Raw genomic sequence first — 19,085 nt, forward strand, 5'->3', positions numbered from 1 at the left:
GACTGTCTGATTTTTGTCTTATCTTACTGTGTTCTCACCTCTGTATGGGCCATTGATTAGTTCAAGAGCCGCAGTGCAAGCCTTAATGAACTGGATGAATTCCAGTTTGGATAATTAACTTTTTGTTTACTTGTGTACAATACAGGTTTAATTGGAGATCATCTTGTTTGCTTCTTGTCTTGAGCTAATCTGTCCTTTAGTCTGATGTACCTTGTAAAGCTGCTGTATTTCAGCAGCAGATGAGGTGATCCTGATGTCTAAGATGGCTCAAGTATCTGTAATGCGTAATCGAGATAAAAGTCCTTCTGTGGCTGAGGGATTGTTGCCCTTTTGGGAGGCTGCAGCATGGGGTTATGTAATGAAATACACAGAGGTTGGACACTCTGAGGCTCTTTGTTTTCATTATGGCTCTCTCTCTCAATTTTTTAATGTACTGCTGATAGCAAATGTGATTGTGAGCTCAAGTAAATTCTGTGAAAAGTCAGTAAGCTTACAGGGTCACCATCTTCACAGGTGTGGCATAGCTCTGGCTCTCAACAAGCTCTCAGAGCATCTGGACAGTTCTCAGGTGAAGCCCCTCTTTCAGTTTTTTGTGCCGGATGCTCTGAATGATCGCAGTCCTGAGGTCAGGAAGTGCATGTTAGATGCAGCTCTTTCAACGCTCAACACTCATGGCAAAGTAAGTCTGAACATTTCTTTCTCTAGCACTGGAACAAAGCTGTGATGAAAATGTAGACAGTGTCTTGGAGCCCACAGATTTTATTTTTTAAATTTTTTTTTTCAACTTTCTTAGAAGTTGCTGTTACTTGTAACAGCTGAAAACTTCGTTTAGGAGTTTCTGTGTGTTCAGAGTTGTTCTGTTCCTGTTGACTAAGTGTGGTTCTTCCCTGTCATTGCTATAAAAAAGAAATACCCTTGAATCAACTGGATTTGCAATGGTATAAAACTAGAGTAATAAAAGTGAAATCAGACTACGGATCTTTTAATCCTGGGAAGATGAGAATTCCTTTTCAGGTTTCATGTGAAGCAAAACATGAAAGCTTGCTGATTGTTGGCTTAATTAAACTGAAAACAGCTGAAGTCATTGAGGGAACTGAGGACCATCCTTCTCCCTGCCAGCCCTTTCCAAGCAGTGTCACATGGGGGAGGTGTGCAGGGTGGGAATTGCTCAGCTTCTAATTTCCTTATACTTGCCAGTCACCTCTGGACAAATGTCTGTATTCCTGTATAGCCCAAGACAGTTTGGGTATTTTCATATTATTCATTCTTTCCTTCTGTTTCTTAGAAAAACTGTGTGAAGTTTGTTTGATGTTTCTGCTCTCCCTTTGCAAATGGGGCAAGCAGAGGAGCAGGCACTGATGCTCAGGCCCGGCAGCTTGCATTGCTTCTGGCAGAACATCATGCTGGCAGGCTTGGGGAATCTAATTTTGAAGAGCTGACTTCTCTCTAGCAGGAAATATTTGTTGCCTATTGGGATGGCACAAGGTTTTATGCGATGTGACACATGAAATGAACTGTAAATACAGTGTGATTGTTCAGTTGTTGGCTCAGAGAAGAACAAACAAGTCCACTGAGCATAGCAAATCTCATTCTGAGTGGACTCTAGTGGCAAGTTCTGTGGTTTTGTTTTTCAGGACAATGTTAACTCTCTCTTGCCAGTGTTTGAAGAATTCCTGAAAAATGCTCCTAATGATGCCAGCTATGATGCTGTCAGGCAAAGCGTGGTCATTCTGATGGGGTCACTGGCAAAACATCTGGACAAGAGTGACCCTAAAGTGAAACCAATTGTTGGCAAACTGATAGCAGCCTTGTCCACCCCATCTCAGCAGGTAGGTGCCTTCTGGGAGGAGTTCTCAGGTCCCCCACAGAGGCAGTTTAACACTAGGATACTTTTAGGGGTGTCAGAGAGATGAAAAATGGCTCTGGTGACAGAAAGGTGCCATTGGGGGTGCAGTCTAGGGAGGAGTTATGTTAGTGATGAATATTTAGTGGTCTGATGGCTGGTGGATTGTTTTACAGGTTCAGGAGTCAGTGGCAAGCTGTTTACCGCCTCTGGTGCCTGCCATTAAGGAGGATGCAGGAGGAATGATCCAGAAGCTGATGCAGCTGCTTTTGGAGTCTGATAAGTACGCTGAGCGCAAAGGTGCAGCCTATGGGCTGGCAGGGCTGGTCAAAGGCCTGGGCATCCTGTCTCTCAAGCAGCAGGAGATGATGACCACGCTGACCGACGCCATCCAGGACAAGAAGAACTTCCGCCGGCGGGAGGGTAAGGGACAAAAGCTTTTCCCTCCAGATACCTGATATTTCTCTGTACCCACTACCACTCTGGTCAGATGAAGTGCCTGCACCCTTGTGCTTGGCTTAGCTACATTTATTTTACTGAAGTTTGAAGAGAAAGAAATGGGAAGTGACTGTTTTGAGGCCATAAAATTGCTCTGTTCACATCGTGGTGGAAGAAGGGTTTCTGGTGCTAGACCATACACATGTGCCCCTCCCTCCTGTTTTCAGAGGCAGGTTTTGCTGGGGGGGCTCCTTTTCTGAGGTCACAAATCCCCACTACAGCACAAGCCACAAGGGCAAGAAAGCAAGAGACTTTAAGCTGTGAGGTTTTAAGTGCTTCCGGAGGAATTGTCAGATATTTTGTAAACAATTTTCTTTTTCCATCCGCTTTATATGAAGTTGTGTTTTCCTCTGACTGTGCTTTTTGGGTTTTTAGGAGCTCTGTTTGCCTTCGAGATGCTCTGCAGCATGCTTGGGAAGCTCTTTGAGCCCTATGTGGTTCATGTGCTGCCTCACTTGCTGCTTTGTTTTGGAGATGGGAACCAGTATGTGCGAGAGGTAAGTGCCTTCACTTTCTGCAATCACAGAGCGTTAAGAGAAAAACAAATGGAATGGTTATGAATCCTGTTTGTAACCAGGCAAATTGAGAAGATGACCTATCCCTTGAGATACCACTAATAACAATTTGATCTTCTTAATAACTGAAAGCATCTGATTTCGTTGGCCATTAATTGGGAGCTACTTAGCCAGCTGCATCATTGTACTGAGACACTATTTACATGGAGGCTTTGTTCCCAGTGAGTCTCAGAGGAAGGGAAAAAACACGTGTTGTGTCACAGTTTGTGAGTGTTCTCTTCTCCTTGGAGGCTGCAGATGACTGTGCCAAAGCCGTGATGAGCAATCTGAGTACTCATGGAGTGAAGCTGGTTTTGCCATCACTTCTCGCAGCCCTAGAAGAGGAATCTTGGAGAACTAAAGCTGGTATGGAGCAATATCTGACTGACAAGATGAGACTAACTCACAGTGCCCTTCTCTGTCATTCCCCTCGTGCATTCCATCATCCCTACAGATGGCTGCGATGGTTTATTATCTGTGGAACTTTTAGAGCTCTTGAGATACAAACGAGTTCTCTGACACATTTGGGCAACCTTTTTTTCCCCTCAGCATATTGCAGGGACAGTTTGTACTTCTGTCTCTATAGAAGTACACCAGAACCTGGAATTTTCCTCCCACACTTCTTTTACCTAGTACAAAAGAAAAAAAAGTATTTTTTAGTGTTTTTAGGTGTCATAGAGTGGCTTTGATGCATTTCAGCCTTTCTTTGTGTTCTCCAAGTGGTAGATTTGAATTTGAGATAAATGTGATTATCTTCTCATATCGATTCTTAATGCTGTGTATTGTTTTGTGTTTTGTCTTGTCTTTTTTCATTTTTTTTTTTGGTGTACTTTGTGCACAGGCTCAGTGGAACTGCTGGGGGCTATGGCATACTGTGCTCCCAAACAGCTCTCTTCCTGCTTACCCAACATCGTGCCCAAACTCACTGAAGTGCTGACAGATTCCCACGTGAAGGTGCAGAATGCAGGGCAGCAGGCTCTCAGGCAGATTGGGTCTGTCATCAGGAACCCAGAGATCCTGGGTAAGAACTGCCTGCATCTCTACTGTCCTGACATGAGAATGGTTTATAACAGCAAGATTTAGGTTCAAATGCAAATTTGTATAGAAATTAAACTACTCCTATGGGAGTATAACATGCAAGCTTGACAGCTTGTCTGCTTCCAGGCTTATTAAATGCTCCTGTCCCTTTTGTCAGTTGGTGTTAATAGGGTTTCCTCTGTCTCTGTGCTGCTGGTTCCTTTAGAAGGATCTAAAACATCCTATGAGAGAACACCAGCTCAGCCTGACAATGCATGTTTGGTTAGGTACAAATGAAGTTTTTTCTCTCCCTTTAAAAAATGTTCAGCAATCGCTCCAGTTCTGTTGGATGCTCTCACTGACCCCTCCAGGAAGACCCAGAAGTGTCTGCAGACTCTACTGGATACCAAATTTGTCCATTTCATTGATGCTCCATCCTTAGCACTGATCATGCCAATTGTTCAGAGAGCTTTTCAAGATCGTTCCACAGACACCAGGAAAATGGCTGCCCAGATCATTGGGAACATGTACTCCCTGACTGACCAGAAGGTGTGGTGCTAAAAATGCTCTCCAACTGTATTACTCTAATACATTACTGGTAGGGGATGACAGACAAGCCCTAGAGGGAATTTATTTGGCTTGGAGATTTTCCTGTTAAGGTAGAAAATATTAGCATCCATGCAGATTCTTTAATTAAATGTATGTAAATGAACAGATCATGACTAAAGGCAGTGACAGTTCTCAGATGCTTAAGACTGTCTGCTCTGTGCTTTGGTCACCTAGTTAGTACCATATTTATCCCTGCAAAAAGGTCTTGTAATTTTTACTATATAAGAAATGCCTTAACAAACAAACAAGTGAAGCACAGATCAGCTGCTTACAAATGGATCCAGGGTTTGTTTGAAAAGTATTTGTAGGACCTGAATGTAGGCTTAAGATCTATGTTTAATTTTTGTGCTGATAATCTCTACATTTAAACCCTGTGTAAATGTTAACAGTGTTGGATTTTCCTTAGACAGAAAGTGCTGGGTTGTGAGTGAGCATAGAAAAGGTTTTGATTTGTACAGAACTGGTGGTGTTTCTTGGACTTGCAGAACAACTCACTGTGCTAATTTGCAGGATTGTGAAAGCAACTGATTAAACTCTCGGGATACTAGGGATGTTTGCTAATAATAAGGGGTGAATGTCCTTTACAAGGAGGTGACTTATGGTTTTCTTCATTTTGAATCTGGTTTTTACTCTCTGGGTTCTTTGTTTCAGGATCTGGCTCCGTACCTGCCCAGTGTGACTCCTGGACTGAAAGCATCTCTGCTGGATCCTGTTCCTGAAGTAAGTCTTTTGTACAAAGTTTTTCTTTCAGTGCATTAGGCTGGACATTGCCCTAACCAGTCTGACACATCTGCTGTAGGAACTCTGAGAGGGTGTGTTGCAGATCTCTGTTTCTCTTGTCTGTAGGTGCGCACAGTGTCAGCAAAGGCACTGGGAGCCATGGTGAAGGGTATGGGAGAGTCGTGCTTTGAGGATTTGTTGCCGTGGCTGATGGAGACACTGACGTATGAGCAGAGCTCAGTGGATCGCTCTGGTGCTGCTCAAGGTGGGGACAGCCATGTCTGAATCTCCTATTAAACCAGATTAGCTGCTTGTTTCTCCTGTGTATCAGCTCTGTTCCCCGCTTTTTTTCCTCAGGTCTGGCTGAAGTTATGGCTGGTTTGGGGGTAGAAAAGCTGGAGAAACTTATGCCAGAGATTGTAGCTACTGCCAGTAAAGTGGATATTGCTCCACATGTACGAGATGGTTATATCATGATGTTCAACTACCTGCCAATTACCTTTGGAGATAAGTTCACTCCCTATGTTGGACCCATCATTCCTTGTATCCTTAAGGTATGTAGCAGACATGAAGAATTCTATTTATTAAAGGATTAAAAAAAAGTTTCCAGAGTGTTTTTAAGTACCATTTCCAGTAATTGTGGGACATGTCAGAAAAAAAGGGGGAATTTAAATTATAAAAATTATTTTTTCTTCCAAGTTGTTTGCTTGCTGTCTTTCGTTTGTAGTCACCAGCCATTTCTTGAAATCACCTTTGTGCATTCACAACTCCCCAGTTCATTTGCTTTTCACGGCCGAGAGAGAAAAACATAGGTTTGTTTTCCTCCTGTAGCTTTTGTGTATTGTGCTGAACCCCCCAGTTTTCAGAGCCCCTTTTGTGTCTGTGTTCAGGCTCTGGCAGACGAGAACGAGTTCGTGCGGGACACGGCGCTGCGGGCGGGGCAGCGCATCATCAGCATGTACGCCGAGACAGCCATCGCGCTGCTCCTGCCGCAGCTCGAGGATGGCCTGTTTGATGACCTCTGGAGGATAAGGTAAGGGATAACCAGCTTATCCACAGACATTTCTTTTCCATGGATGAAAAGCTAGTGTGATTTAGACTCTGCATTGCTCCTCAAGGAAAAGCAGAGAACCTCCCAGGAAGCAAAATCAAGTGCGTCTTTTTGCTTGTTGGTTTGAGCATGATGCCTTATAACACTGAGGCTGCAAAGCCCTGCCAGCCTGGATCAGGTTTCCAGATACCTGCAGAGTATCCCTGCTGGATTATTAATTCTGGTGGTGACTGAAATGCACTTCCAAGGCAGTTGATTTGGCAATATTTAACCCTCATGTATTGTTTTTCATTTTTCCAAATGCTAAGTTATTGTTCTCCTGTGTATGGAAATGTGCAGTGGAGCACTCACAGCTGATAGCAGTTGCTCAAAAATTAGTTGCACTAAATGATTTGTGTTAGCTGAGTGCTGCTAAGTGCTGTTATCCCAGGTGAATGTCATTTGGGTTGAGACAGATGCTGGCAATGTCTTGCTCCTTTTTAGAAGCCAGGCTACTCTCAGATCCGTTGCTTTGATTTGGAAATTCTCCCAGCCTTTCCAGTTTGGAATTCATTCCTTCCCTTTCTCTTTAGCATGCTGCTTTCAGCCATGTTGGCAGACTGGTGTTACACATCAGCCTGTGCACTGTTTCAGTGCTGACACAGCTCTGCCTCACATTTGGCTCCCGTCTGGAGCTGATGTCCTGTCAGATTTTTGACAGGTACCACCTGAGTGCCCTGTTTGTAACACTTGACTTGCTCCTGTTGGCAGGTTTAGCTCAGTTCAGCTCCTTGGAGATCTTCTATTCCATATCTCAGGAGTCACTGGAAAAATGACCACAGAAACTGCCTCAGAGGATGACAACTTTGGAACAGCCCAGTCAAACAAGGTAAAGCTGTTCTTGTGTGTTGTGCTTTTATTTCTTTTTTAATTCTCTTATTTTAAATCAGCATGGAAAGCCTGCTGGAAAGACAGATTAAATAATCATGTATTTTTGTAAGTTTCATGAGTGGATAATACAATTTATGCTATTTCTTTTCAGGCTATTATTAATGCTCTGGGAGTGGAGAGGAGGAACAGGGTGCTGGCAGGGCTGTACATGGGCCGCTCTGACACCCAGCTGGTGGTGCGCCAGGCCTCCTTGCACGTCTGGAAGATTGTTGTCTCAAACACTCCTCGCACGCTGCGTGAAATTTTGCCAACACTCTTTGGGCTTCTGCTGAAATTCCTGGCCAGTACTTGTGCAGATAAGCGAACGGTGAGAAATGGAGTTGCACCTTCCTCTTTCTGCAGGTGACTCTAGAAACTGATTCCTGAGGAACACAGGATAAATCACTTCAAAGATGTCATCTCTTTAAGTGTTCTGAGCATGAGCATGTCTGAGTTCAGTGTTTGCTGAAGGCAACTGTGATGAGAGTAAAACTAATTTTTCTGTGGTTATTTGTAATAGTAGGGTTTCTGTTCCTACTGCTCTGCCCGTACTGTGAACAGTAGGTTATGATCAGAAGTTAACATTTGCTTAAGTTTCACCTTCTTAAGTTTTATAAAAAGGAGAATAGTTAATTAATACATTTTTGGGGACAGGTTGCAGCACGGACATTAGGAGACCTTGTCCGAAAGTTAGGAGAGAAGATCCTTCCTGAAATCATTCCTATCCTGGAAGATGGGCTGAAGTCAGACAAGAGTGATGAGAGACAAGGAGTCTGCATCGGGTTGAGCGAGATCATGAAATCGACCAGCAGGGATGCGGTGAGTTAGATGTTCCAGGGGGGAATTCTCAGTTTCCAAGGTATTTATGTTATGGTGCAGGTATTGCACTTCAGACAGAATAATACACATAGTGCTGGACTTGTTCTGTGGACTGAATTCAGGGCTTATAACTACATTGAGTTGCTGTTCAGGCAAATGTATGGATTTGTATGTGTTGGTAAATTCTAACATTGCACAGTTCTGACTTATATGAAAATCTTCCACTAGGTAGCCTTAGAGCACTGCAGCTTGTTTGTACTGAGTAACTCTGCTTGTCTGCCAATATATTTCAATTAAACTGCAATTTAGTTTCAGTTGTGCAAATTCTGCGTTCTCAGCCACTTCACTAGGATAAATGTGACTGTTGTGTTTTAGGTATTCTGTAATTTTACCTCTTCAGGTTCTGCTTTTCTCCGAGTCCCTGGTTCCTACAGTGAGAAAAGCACTGTGTGACCCTCTGGAAGAAGTCCGTGAGGCTGCAGCCAAAACATTTGAACAGCTGCACTCAACAATTGGCCATCAGGCTCTTGAAGACATCCTGCCCTTCTTGCTGAAGCAGCTGGTGAGCATTGCTCAGCATTAGTCAACAACCTGATTAATGATGCTGTGGGACAAGTTTTGAATAATTTACTTAAAGGAGAAGGAGGATTTTAGAGGCAGACCTTCCAGGGAATGGCAGCGATATTTTGTCTCCTCCATGGAGTCATCCTAGCCATTGGTAGGAAGGATCTTGTGGCTAAAGCTTGGGCCTAAAAGTTGCTACACCTGGCTGTGCTATGGAATTGCCATTGTCACCTGTTTAAGTTGCTTGGCCACCATGCCTGAAATGGAAAATCTTTCGAATGTGACAGAAGAGTGTGGTTTTGGTCTTGCTATGTAGTAAGAGAACATTTTTCAATAGAAGGGCTTGGTTTTGGTTATATGATCACAGGGTAAATTGTCCCTTGAAACAGGGTTTAGCTCGGTGTGTCACAGATAATTTCTTAGGTTTGTCACTCTCTCTTTCCCTGTAGGATAATGAAGAGACAGCTGACTTTGCTGTGGATGGTCTTAAACAAGTTATGGCTGTCAAGAGCCGTGTGGTGCTGCCTTACTTGGTGCCAAAGGTACAACGGGAAACAAATTTTTAACTTCATATCTGTGCAGTTTCCTCTGCTTGCTGCCAGTTTTCTTTGGACCAATATGGCAAAAGGAAGATCATAATTTGAAATTTTCTTCTGATTTTAAGCTCAAAACATTGTAATTTGGGGTGCGATGCATAAATTTTTCATGTTGTAGATGAAGTGAGATTCCTTCTGAAAAAACTTTGTCTCATTTTTTGGTGTTATTTTTTTGGGTTTTGTAGCTGACTACCCCTCCAGTGAACACCCGTGTGCTGGCTTTCCTCTCCTCAGTGGCAGGGGACGCTCTGACACGGCACTTGAGTGTCATCCTGCCTGCCATGATGTCTGCACTCAAAGAGAAGCTGGGCACCAGTGAAGAGCAATTGGCAAGTAGCACAGCTCAGCTCTTTGTTGTGACAGGTTGCCTGAACATAGTGCATCAGGTTTACTTCCCAGCCCAGAATCTGTGTTCTCTAGATTCACAGATTGCATGTTTAATTCAGTCCATTAGCTTCTCCAGGATGAGTCTTTTTGCCTGGTGGCATATTGTGAGTCAAAAAACGTATGCTTTCCAAATCTATTTGTATCCATTTAAAAGTCTCTTTGGCCTGCTACAAGACACAATTCTCAGTTTACTTATTCCTGGAGAACTGCCAGAGTGTCTAGTTAACTTCATATTTATTCTTGGTGTAGAAGACTGAGAGATTAAAGGGCTGCAGGAAGGAAATCTCCTGTTTTGCATGCAGTACTCCTCCTTGTACTGCTTTCCAAAACATCTGGTGTTTGGACTCCAGAGAACATCCTGGAGTTGTGACTGCGGACAGACATGTACATAATCAGTCAGTGAATTAGGAATGAGTGACAGAGTCCTGTTGTCTGTCTGCCATGGATGCCCATTAGATCAGCTTCTAGCCCCAAGTCTGCCTGGAGATCTCTCATGTACCCACAGATGTGCTTGTAATTAGTGTTATGACTCACAGCATTAAACTACCTAAATCAGAAGAATGTTATCTGACAAGACTCACAGTCTGTCTTGGATGAGTAAGATGGGGAAGACTGAACTACTCTTAATTTTTGTAAATTAGCCCTCCTGTAGCTGGTGCAGCAGAGTTTGGTCACTTGGTAAATGTTAAGAATTGGTCATAAACCTATGTCTGCTCCAGGACTGAGTCAAGCTTTTAGTGGTGATGTTAGCAGCTATTTAATGAGAAACAATTAGCAAGCGAGGTGTGTTGTAGTATTTCTCTAAGAGAAAATGCTGGGACTAAATCTGGCTTTGTTCTGTTTGAGAGCTAATGTGAAGTTAATTTGGACTCTTCAGGAGATGGCAAACTGCCAGTCTGTAATCCTGTCTGTGGAAGATGATGTTGGACAAAGAATTATAACTGAAGATTTGCTAGAAGCTACCCGCAGCCCTGAGCTGGGCATGAGACAGGCAGCAGCTGTCATGCTGAATATCTACTGCTCCAAGACAAAAGCAGACTACACTGGTCATCTCAGGAGCTTGGTTTCGGGCTTGATTCGTCTGTTTAATGACACCAACCCTGTGGTTCTGAATGAAAGCTGGGATGCTCTTAATTCCATCACTAAGGTGAGAGGCATCTCAAAAAGGTGTCGGGGTAATGCCTGGCCCGAGAAGACTTCACAAAGAACATGGATGCCATGTTGCCTCATCTTTGTCTCTTCTCTCTCTTCTGCAGAAATTAGATGCTGGGAACCAGCTTGCTCTCATTGAGGACCTGCACAGGGATATCCGGATTGTAGGGAATGAGGCCAAGGGGGACCATGTGCCGGGATTCTGTATTCCTAAGAAGGTAAAGGATCAGAATGGATGTGGATTCATCACAGCCACAAGACACCCACCTCTGGGGAGAGCTGACTGATATGACTTTACAGCTCTTAGAAGCAGCAACTATTTGGGCATTCCAAACCTGTGTGTTGGAGAGACTTTTTGTAGGTTACAGCTCTCCTGAGTTACCCTCCAGAAGAGTCCTCTTGTAATGAGGTCTCTGACAATTCTGTTATGCATGTAAGTCATGGTCACTGGCTGCTTTTTGTGGGCGAGTAACACTGGATTTCTGTGCCAAATTTCTCTGGTTTAAAAATTCCCTGAGCTGCCACCACTTTCCTCATAGCAACTGGCTTAGTAAGGCAGAGAGGCATGAAATCAAACCGAATAAAAGTAGGGCTGTCAATGTGGAATCAAGCAGCTGAAGGTCAACAGGAAATTGAGAGAAACCCTCCAAGTTTGTGCATCTGGTGTATAATGGGAGCAAAAATAAGGTACATATTTTTTGCATCTTAGCTTCTAAGCTCTCTTATCCGATTTTCATGACAGGGAGTGACTTCAATACTCGTGGTGCTGCGAGAAGGTGTTTTAACTGGTAATCCAGAGCAGAAGGAGGAGGCAGCAAAGGCCTTAGGGCTGGTTATTAAACTGACTTCTGCTGAAGCTCTTAAACCATCTGTGGTGAGCATCACTGGGCCACTTATTCGAATTTTGGGAGATCGGTTCAGCTGGAATGTCAAGGTGGCTCTGCTTGAAACATTAAGCCTGCTTTTAGCTAAGGTAAGATTCAAAGTATTGGTGGTTTGTGAACATTTTCCATGATAACCTTCAGAAATATCTGTTGCTGTTCATGTAAATACAGCTGGGATGCCTGCTGCTGTGGATTTGATATTTAGGAATAGCACTGTAACTGGATTGCATTCTTCCAGCAGCTTCTGGCCTACCAAAAAAGCCCCCAGTGCTGAATCACTGGTCTTTTTTATAAATATTGCTAAATGCTGATCCCACTTTCCAGTGATTAAAGCCCACCATGTACTTAATCTCTCCTGTGTCCACCAATTTTTATGAATTGTTAAGTGCAAAGATCTTATGTATCTTTGAACTAAGCTGAGCTTTTATTCAGTGCTCTGTATACAAAAGGCTGTTCATGACTGTAAAATCTCTCAGCGTTACCCTTGTGTTTCAGTATGCAGAAAATAAGATTAAATTTGAAAAGGTTAATGGTTTTGTGGTAAATCATTGTTTCATGTTTTTCCTCTTTTAGTAGCACATTAGATCTAACAGGGGCTCTCTGATAACAAACTGCTGTAGTAGAGGTCATGCTGTTTCCAGGCTTTGATCTCCAGCTGCTGTTTCAGACTTGACCCCACCACTTCCCATTTTTCCATCTCTGGAATAGGTTGAGATTGCCCTGAAACCATTTTTGCCCCAGTTGCAAACAACCTTCACCAAAGCTCTACAAGACTCAAACCGTGCTGTTCGTCTTAAAGCTGCCGATGCTCTCGGCAAACTCATCGTCATCCACGTCAAAGTGGATCCTCTCTTTACGGAGCTCCTGAATGGAATTCGCTCCAGCGATGACTCTGCCATCAGGTAAGCTGCAGGTGATGGCTCAGATTTTACTGCTGACTAAGGGTGAAAGAAAGGGCTGGGATGGATGAACAAAACCCCCTGAGAGTAACATGTTAGTGAAAGCAGTTACCTGTTATCCCAGGGTTGTAAAAAGTGTGGATGATGGAGCCTGCCTGGGTCAGAAGCTGAGCTGTGAGTGTGTTTGGGAGAAGCAGTCCTTGGTGTCTGCCCCCCTTCTCCTCTCTCCTGGGCACCCCCAGCAGCCCACTTTCAGATAAAAGACACTATCAACTGCCAGTCTGACCTGAAGTAATGCAGCTGTTCTAGTATCCTAAGGGCACACAGCCCTAAGACATGGACTTCCTGACTTGAGAATTTTTTTAATGTTTGAACAGTCAGAAAATATCTATGGTGTAACAGACAGACACAAGTACAGAAACATGGAAGTAATCTCTAGGATGGAGTTTTCAGCAGTGCACAGAGAGGATCAGCCTCCCAAACTGTAAGGCATATCAGTGTAACTGCTGTGCAAGAATTTGCTGCAGGTATCCAGAGCAAAATTTCTCTTCCAGGGACACGATGCTGCAAGCGCTGCGGTTTGTGACACGAGGAGCTGGTGCAAAGGTAGATGCTGCAATTAGGAAGAATATCAGCACGGTGCTTCTCGGGATGCTGGGACACGATGAGGTACTGCTTCAGCCAGCTGCAGAGGACCCCCGCTGCAGACAGTCTTTCTCTTACATTTAAGATCTGAACCTTCTAACAGAGTTATTTTCTAAAATAACTTCCGAGGAAATTCCTAATGATGCAGTCAGGAGCAAGAATTGGAGATCCCTGGCCAGTCCCTGGTAACTCTGAAAATCTGCCAGTTTAATGTTTCCTTGGCAACTGCTTATGTGGGTTTGACCTGTAGCTCCTCACCAACAGGTTTGAGCCAGCTCTACAGTCAGGATTTGCTTTTTATCTTGGAGAAAACCTCCAGTACCCTCCCTGTGAGCACGGATGTGTGTTTGAAGCCTCTCAGCTGGGGTTTATTGTTTAGTGTGAGAAATTTTTCAGATAATGGCAGATTTTTCTCCAACAAGCAAGAAGCTCTCCAAGTTTAATATAGGGTCTTTTTTATATGGCAGATAGCAACAGTAACATCTGTGAGATTAAAATTAATTATCTAATAATTTCTTTCTTATGTCAGTCAGTGCAACAGACATGCAACTGTTGACATTCTAGAAATAGAAAAATAGAAACATTCCCATTGGGTTGTAAGTTTCAGTGAGAAGATCAGTAATGGGATCATCACATAAGGAAGCCAAAATAACAACAGCCTGGGAGTGTTAAATTAAAAGTAGTAAGTTTATCACAGAGATGAGCTCATCCAGAGATGGCTAGAAGTAACACTTATAGTAAGTGAATCTAAAGTAAACTCTTGTGAACACATCTTTTAAAACATTCACTTTCATCTTTATGACTTTTCCATTTAACAAATCAGAACTTAGATAAGATCTGTAATTCTTCAGTCTCTGCTGGTTTTTTTGACCATGGATTTGGCTTTATGTTCCATTATGTACAAGACACCTTGTGAACTGACAGAAATCCACAGGGATTAGGAGTGAAATACTACTATTTACTTCCTCCTTCTCTTTTTGTTTCCTGTCATCTTCTGGCACTTGCTCTGCTTGCTGCCTGTCCCTGGTGTGTTGAGCTCAACCCGTGTTCCTGCTCTCCCATTCCTCCTCAGGACGCCACCCGCATGGCCTCGGCCGGCTGCCTCGCGGAGCTGTGCGCGTTCCTGTCGGACGAGGAGCTCAGCACTGTTCTCCACCAGCACTTACTGGGTAGGTGAAGCTGTTCACAGGGACTGGAACTCATTCTGAAAGCAGGCAAGATTCCTTCTCAGCCACTGGTTCAGGCTTTGTGACTGAATCTCTGCTCTGTGTTTTCTTGTGCGTTTCTTTACCCGTGGCTGTTAAGTTGTGCATCCTGGTACACAGTGAGCACAGGGTACTGGTTGTCATTTGGGGATAGCCAGACTCTTTTTTTCCCTGGATTTGTTATCAGATGACTTGATAAAAGTACCAACATGGCTGAGTAATTTCTGGTGCTGACACAGAGAGGGTGGGAGGTGACAGGATGTTCAGGCAAGGGTGGACAGGAGGGCCATCCCACCTTGTGGCTCATGGTAGTTGCAGACCACATGTGAGGGCTTCACATGCTTCTGAAGAATTGACTAATTTGCGTCCAAGTTAGAAAAAACCCACAAATTTTATAGGAACTCATAGTGTTTGGGAGTTCTACAGATTACTCTCCCCTGTGGGATTAAAAAGGGAATCTGTTAACTGGTATCAAATTACAAATGACTTTTACAATTTTATTAGAGAGTCAAAGCTTGTATAATTTTGCAACCATCAGAAGTACTTGAGTTGAACAAGAGAGTCCCTCATTTGTGTGTGCTTCCCTGTCTGCCCAGGTGCTGTTCCTGCTTGGTACAGGTGTTGTGTTTTAGCTCTTTTTGGGAGGAGTGAAGGAAGCAAGGCATCCCTTTAGATGCTTCTTGTTTTTTCATTTTATGGCAGTGAATTGACAAACTGCCAGAAGCCTCCTCAGATGAAGAGGAATGGATGGTGGGGGACTTGCCATGGTTCTCTTCTTTCCTCTGCAGCAGACGTGTCTGGCATCGACTGGATGGTGAGGCACGGCCGGAGCCTGGCTCTCTCCGTGGCTGTGAACGTTGCTCCTGGCAGGCTGTGTTCCCCAAAATACTACAACAACGTTCAGGAGATGATCCTCAGCAACGCCACGGCCGACAGGGTGAGTCCTGCCTGAGGATGGGCGAGCACTGTCTCGAGCTCTTGTTGGGAGCAGCTTTGAAAGGTGTGTGACCAGGTTCTCTTGTGTTACCAAAGAAGACAAAAACCCCCAAGTGCCATCTGGAGGTTCTCCCTTGGCTAGGTGCAGTTTTTATGGTGAAATGACACAACTGTTCTGGTTCTTCAAGTTCTCATCTCTGTGGAGATGAAGATTAAATAATCTCCAAATGCAGAGTAGCTTTCATTGGGAGTAAATTCCACTTCTGTTTCCCTACGAAAGGTGCAATTCACAGGCCAGGTTTACAAGAAGAGCAAATTATTTGTTTTAGGAGGATTTTAAATCAGGGGTTGAATGAGTAGTTTGGGGTAGGGTCTTGGGGGCTTGGTGGGGCCTGCCACCTTATTCCATCTGGCTCATGGTTGCATTGGGACTTTTTCATCATATCACCCAATAACATTAACCCAGTGTTTTCCTGCTTTGATGCTGCTGTTCTTTTGAAAGATGGGTTTAGCCTTCCACAAAAGCTGACAGACCATGAGCCTGGTTATAAAGGCTGTTGAACTCTGCTGCAGTAACACCAGTTCTTTTCTTTATGTTGAAGATCCCCATTGCAGTTAGTGGCATCAGAGGGATGGGCTTTCTCATGAAATACCACATGGAAGAGGGAGGCAACCTGCCTCCCAAACTTTCCAGCCTCTTTATTAAGGTAAGAATTTTTATGGTAACTACCTGGTGGTGTTCTCATGTGATCTGAATCTCTCTCTGAGCTAACTCATGAGTGCCTCTCTATTAAATCTCTGAAAAATCTAAACATTTCTTTTTGTGGCAGAGCACAGACAGAATCACTGTATCAGCCTGCTTTGCAACTGTGGATACAATACTGCCTTCCCCGCTCTAATATGGAAATTTGCTTTCGAGCTTTCTGTGCTAAACCTCGGGTCTGAATCTTAAAAGTGCATTTTTCCCTTGCAGTAACAAGCAGCTGGCAAGGAAGCAGAGAAGAGTTGGGGGGAGCTGTTGGGTTTTAAGGTTGCTAAAGGTTAAAGGGCCTTTGTTAGAAATGCATCAAATACCAACCCTTACCTTACCTGAGAGTGTTGAAGTTAACACCTTTTTCAATTCCTACCTATTTAAGTATTGTACATCAAAATTCCTTTATTGGTTGTTCTAATTTTTAGATGTGTGGCTGGATTTCTTTGGTTTGTTTAGTTGTCTGCCCTCCCTGCACCCTCCACTCCCCCACTGTCCCTCTTGGTAGACGGGTAGATAAAGTGAGGGGTCATGCTGGAGCATGTTACATTTTCAAAGTTTACATTTCTTTGCAATTTACTTGAAAAACTACCAAACATGCAAGTTGGCATGATGCAGGCCAACATCCTTTAAAGCAGATTTTTTGTTTGAAATCCTACTTTTATATATTAATATTGTAGTATTGTGTTAAAATATAAAATACCACAATAGTCACAATACCTTTATCACCATATTAATAATGCACTTGACATTCAGATATTAGCTTTCATGTTTTAGGTGTGGTAAGATTAAATTAAAATACAAAGCTCTGATTTTTTTTTAATTTTAAAGTGAAATCCACTGTTGAAATGCACCTTATACTCCAGCCAGAGACTGACTTGGCCATTGCTGCTGAGTGAGTGTATTTTAGAGGTGCTGACACTATCAGCTTTTCTGCACTTAGTGGTCATTGTCATTTCCTGAGACAGTTGAGAGGAGCATGTGACACTCTCAACCACATATATAGAAATTTTCTTTGAAAAGGTGTTTTGCTTTCAAGGTTTGTTCTTCTCTTACCCAGTTTAGTCAAACTTGTTGGTATCAAGTGTATCTCTTGTGTACCCGTGAGTTGAAAACTGTTTGCTTTTCTTAGTATAGTTTAAAATACTTAAATTTGAAAAAAAAATATAAACAACTGCTTTAAATACCTGTTCTTGGTATACTTGAATTTAATTGCACCTCTGTATCCTTCAGTGTCTTCAGAACTCATCCAGTGACATAAAATTAGTTGCAGAAAAGATGATTTGGTGGGCAAATAAAAGCCAACTTCCCCCACTGGATCCTCAGACAATTAAACCAATTCTCAAAGCGCTTCTGGACAACACAAAGGACAAGAACACCAGTGTAAGAGCCTACAGTGACCAGGCTATTGTCAACCTTCTGAAGATGAGAGCGGGTGAAGACGTGCTTGAGGTATGAGACACAAGGAAATGTCATTGTTGGTAGCAAGGCTGTGTCACCTCACTCTGCATGTGTCTGTGTGGTGCCTGCAGCCTCAGACTGTACTGGAAGTCTCTTATGAAGTAGGTGGAGTGGGACATTCCTATTTGCATTTAGGCCTTCAGCAGTATTCTCATGCTAAGCCCTGAAGAAATAAGTGATACTGATACTGTACAACCCTACAGTGCAGCATTAACAGAATCAAGGCTTTTAACACCCCCCCCCTGTTTGACAAATGCCTTAAGCCTCCCCTGTGCTGGAGTTCCCTCAGTTGGCACTGATAATTTATTGCTTTGGCCACTTGTGTGATCCCACTGCAGTGGTGCTAGGGGGTATTTTAGAATGGACTACTTCATGCATCCATTTCCAGACCTGTTTTCTAAGTCTGACCTGCTTTTGGATAGTTCCCGTGTCTGGAATTGTAAAACCAGATGAAGAATTTTGGTATATTTGAAAGATTTTTAGCTCAGTGCAGCTTGTAAGGCACTTATGCTTATTCTTACTTTGAGTGGTGTGTCGTGAGGAGCTGGTAATTGGTGCTGCCTTCCTTCCACAGTCGGTTTCCAAGATTTTGGATGCTGCCAGCCTGGAGCTCCTCAACGAGAGCTGCCGGCGGTCCCTGCGGAAGCTGGCGGGGCAGGCTGACTCCGAGGAACAGATCGATGACACCATCCTGACGTGATACGGCTCCAGAGGACACGGGAACACTGAACCAACCGCTGCATCAGCATTTCAACTCAGAACACCTCTTTTAAATGTTTTCATTTTTGAAAATGTTAATTCTGACGGGATTTCAGGAAAAGGACTCCCAGAGAGTATTTTAGTATCAAATATACCAGAATAGCCTTAATTAGACCCACATTAGCTGAAAATTAAAAATTTGGTCCCCTTTTTGAAACAGATAATGAGCAAGAGACAGACATACTAACCAGTACTGGTCAGTTGTGGCCAGTTGTGAGATGTGGCTAGAGCACATCAGGCTTAAACTCTGGTGACAGCTATTTCCTTTCCAAGGTTTGTGCAAAACCTCCAGTACTGGAAGTGTTGTTGGTCTTTCCACGCACCCTGGGAAGCAGAAATAGAACTCAGTGAAAGTTCAGTTGTATTGTTTTTTGTGTACTGCTAACTTGCTGCTTGTGACGGTTCTGAAGACTGAAAATCCCTGTAAAACGAAGTATTTAAAATAGCCTTAGAAATCACAGATGGGAAAGGGGGATTAAATGCACTCTGTTTAGAGAAGGAACATTTAATAAAGGCTCTGACTTTGATCCTGCTGCTGTAAACTGTTCTTTTCACAAATGCATTTGTCAACAAACTCATACTGTGATTTACTTTTCGGACCTGCTTGTTTTAGGGGATACAGTTTGTAGAATGGGCAGCACTGTGGTTTGTAAAAATCTTTTGCAAAACTGAGGCAAGCCAGGGTTTAAGGCCAAGCCAGAACTGACATTTAATGTAATTTGTAATTACTCCTATTGATTTCCAAAGTATTTTTGATGACAGACAGCTTTTCAGTTATCCAACTTGTGAAAAGCCTTCCATGTTTAGGTCTTCAAAGGCTTCACAA

At 43.3% G+C, this 19,085-nt stretch overlaps 1 protein-coding gene across 1 annotated transcript in view; it reads left to right on the plus strand.

Moving 5' to 3' along the window:
* Nucleotides 1-18,786, plus strand: part of GCN1 (GCN1 activator of EIF2AK4) — a 40,618-nt gene extending 21,832 nt beyond the window's left edge. Inside the window, exons 32-58 of the mRNA XM_029963287.1 lie at nucleotides 514-679; nucleotides 1,635-1,829; nucleotides 2,020-2,266; nucleotides 2,717-2,838; nucleotides 3,147-3,261; nucleotides 3,737-3,916; nucleotides 4,241-4,461; nucleotides 5,173-5,241; nucleotides 5,368-5,506; nucleotides 5,599-5,795; nucleotides 6,132-6,274; nucleotides 7,043-7,160; nucleotides 7,314-7,529; nucleotides 7,856-8,020; nucleotides 8,421-8,582; nucleotides 9,034-9,126; nucleotides 9,366-9,509; nucleotides 10,445-10,714; nucleotides 10,824-10,937; nucleotides 11,462-11,692; nucleotides 12,312-12,505; nucleotides 13,057-13,171; nucleotides 14,220-14,316; nucleotides 15,141-15,289; nucleotides 15,891-15,995; nucleotides 17,273-17,491; nucleotides 18,075-18,786. Coding sequence (XP_029819147.1) covers nucleotides 514-679; nucleotides 1,635-1,829; nucleotides 2,020-2,266; nucleotides 2,717-2,838; nucleotides 3,147-3,261; nucleotides 3,737-3,916; nucleotides 4,241-4,461; nucleotides 5,173-5,241; nucleotides 5,368-5,506; nucleotides 5,599-5,795; nucleotides 6,132-6,274; nucleotides 7,043-7,160; nucleotides 7,314-7,529; nucleotides 7,856-8,020; nucleotides 8,421-8,582; nucleotides 9,034-9,126; nucleotides 9,366-9,509; nucleotides 10,445-10,714; nucleotides 10,824-10,937; nucleotides 11,462-11,692; nucleotides 12,312-12,505; nucleotides 13,057-13,171; nucleotides 14,220-14,316; nucleotides 15,141-15,289; nucleotides 15,891-15,995; nucleotides 17,273-17,491; nucleotides 18,075-18,200 — 4,312 coding nt within the window. The 3' untranslated portion in view covers nucleotides 18,201-18,786. The remainder of the gene's footprint in view (nucleotides 1-513; nucleotides 680-1,634; nucleotides 1,830-2,019; nucleotides 2,267-2,716; nucleotides 2,839-3,146; nucleotides 3,262-3,736; nucleotides 3,917-4,240; nucleotides 4,462-5,172; nucleotides 5,242-5,367; nucleotides 5,507-5,598; nucleotides 5,796-6,131; nucleotides 6,275-7,042; nucleotides 7,161-7,313; nucleotides 7,530-7,855; nucleotides 8,021-8,420; nucleotides 8,583-9,033; nucleotides 9,127-9,365; nucleotides 9,510-10,444; nucleotides 10,715-10,823; nucleotides 10,938-11,461; nucleotides 11,693-12,311; nucleotides 12,506-13,056; nucleotides 13,172-14,219; nucleotides 14,317-15,140; nucleotides 15,290-15,890; nucleotides 15,996-17,272; nucleotides 17,492-18,074) is intronic.
* The last annotated feature ends 299 nt before the right edge of the window (nucleotides 18,787-19,085 follow it).

Source organism: Manacus vitellinus, unplaced genomic scaffold, assembly GCF_001715985.3.
Source record: "Manacus vitellinus isolate BGI_N305 unplaced genomic scaffold, ASM171598v3 scaffold_58_pilon, whole genome shotgun sequence".
Lineage (NCBI taxonomy): Eukaryota > Metazoa > Chordata > Aves > Passeriformes > Pipridae > Manacus > Manacus vitellinus.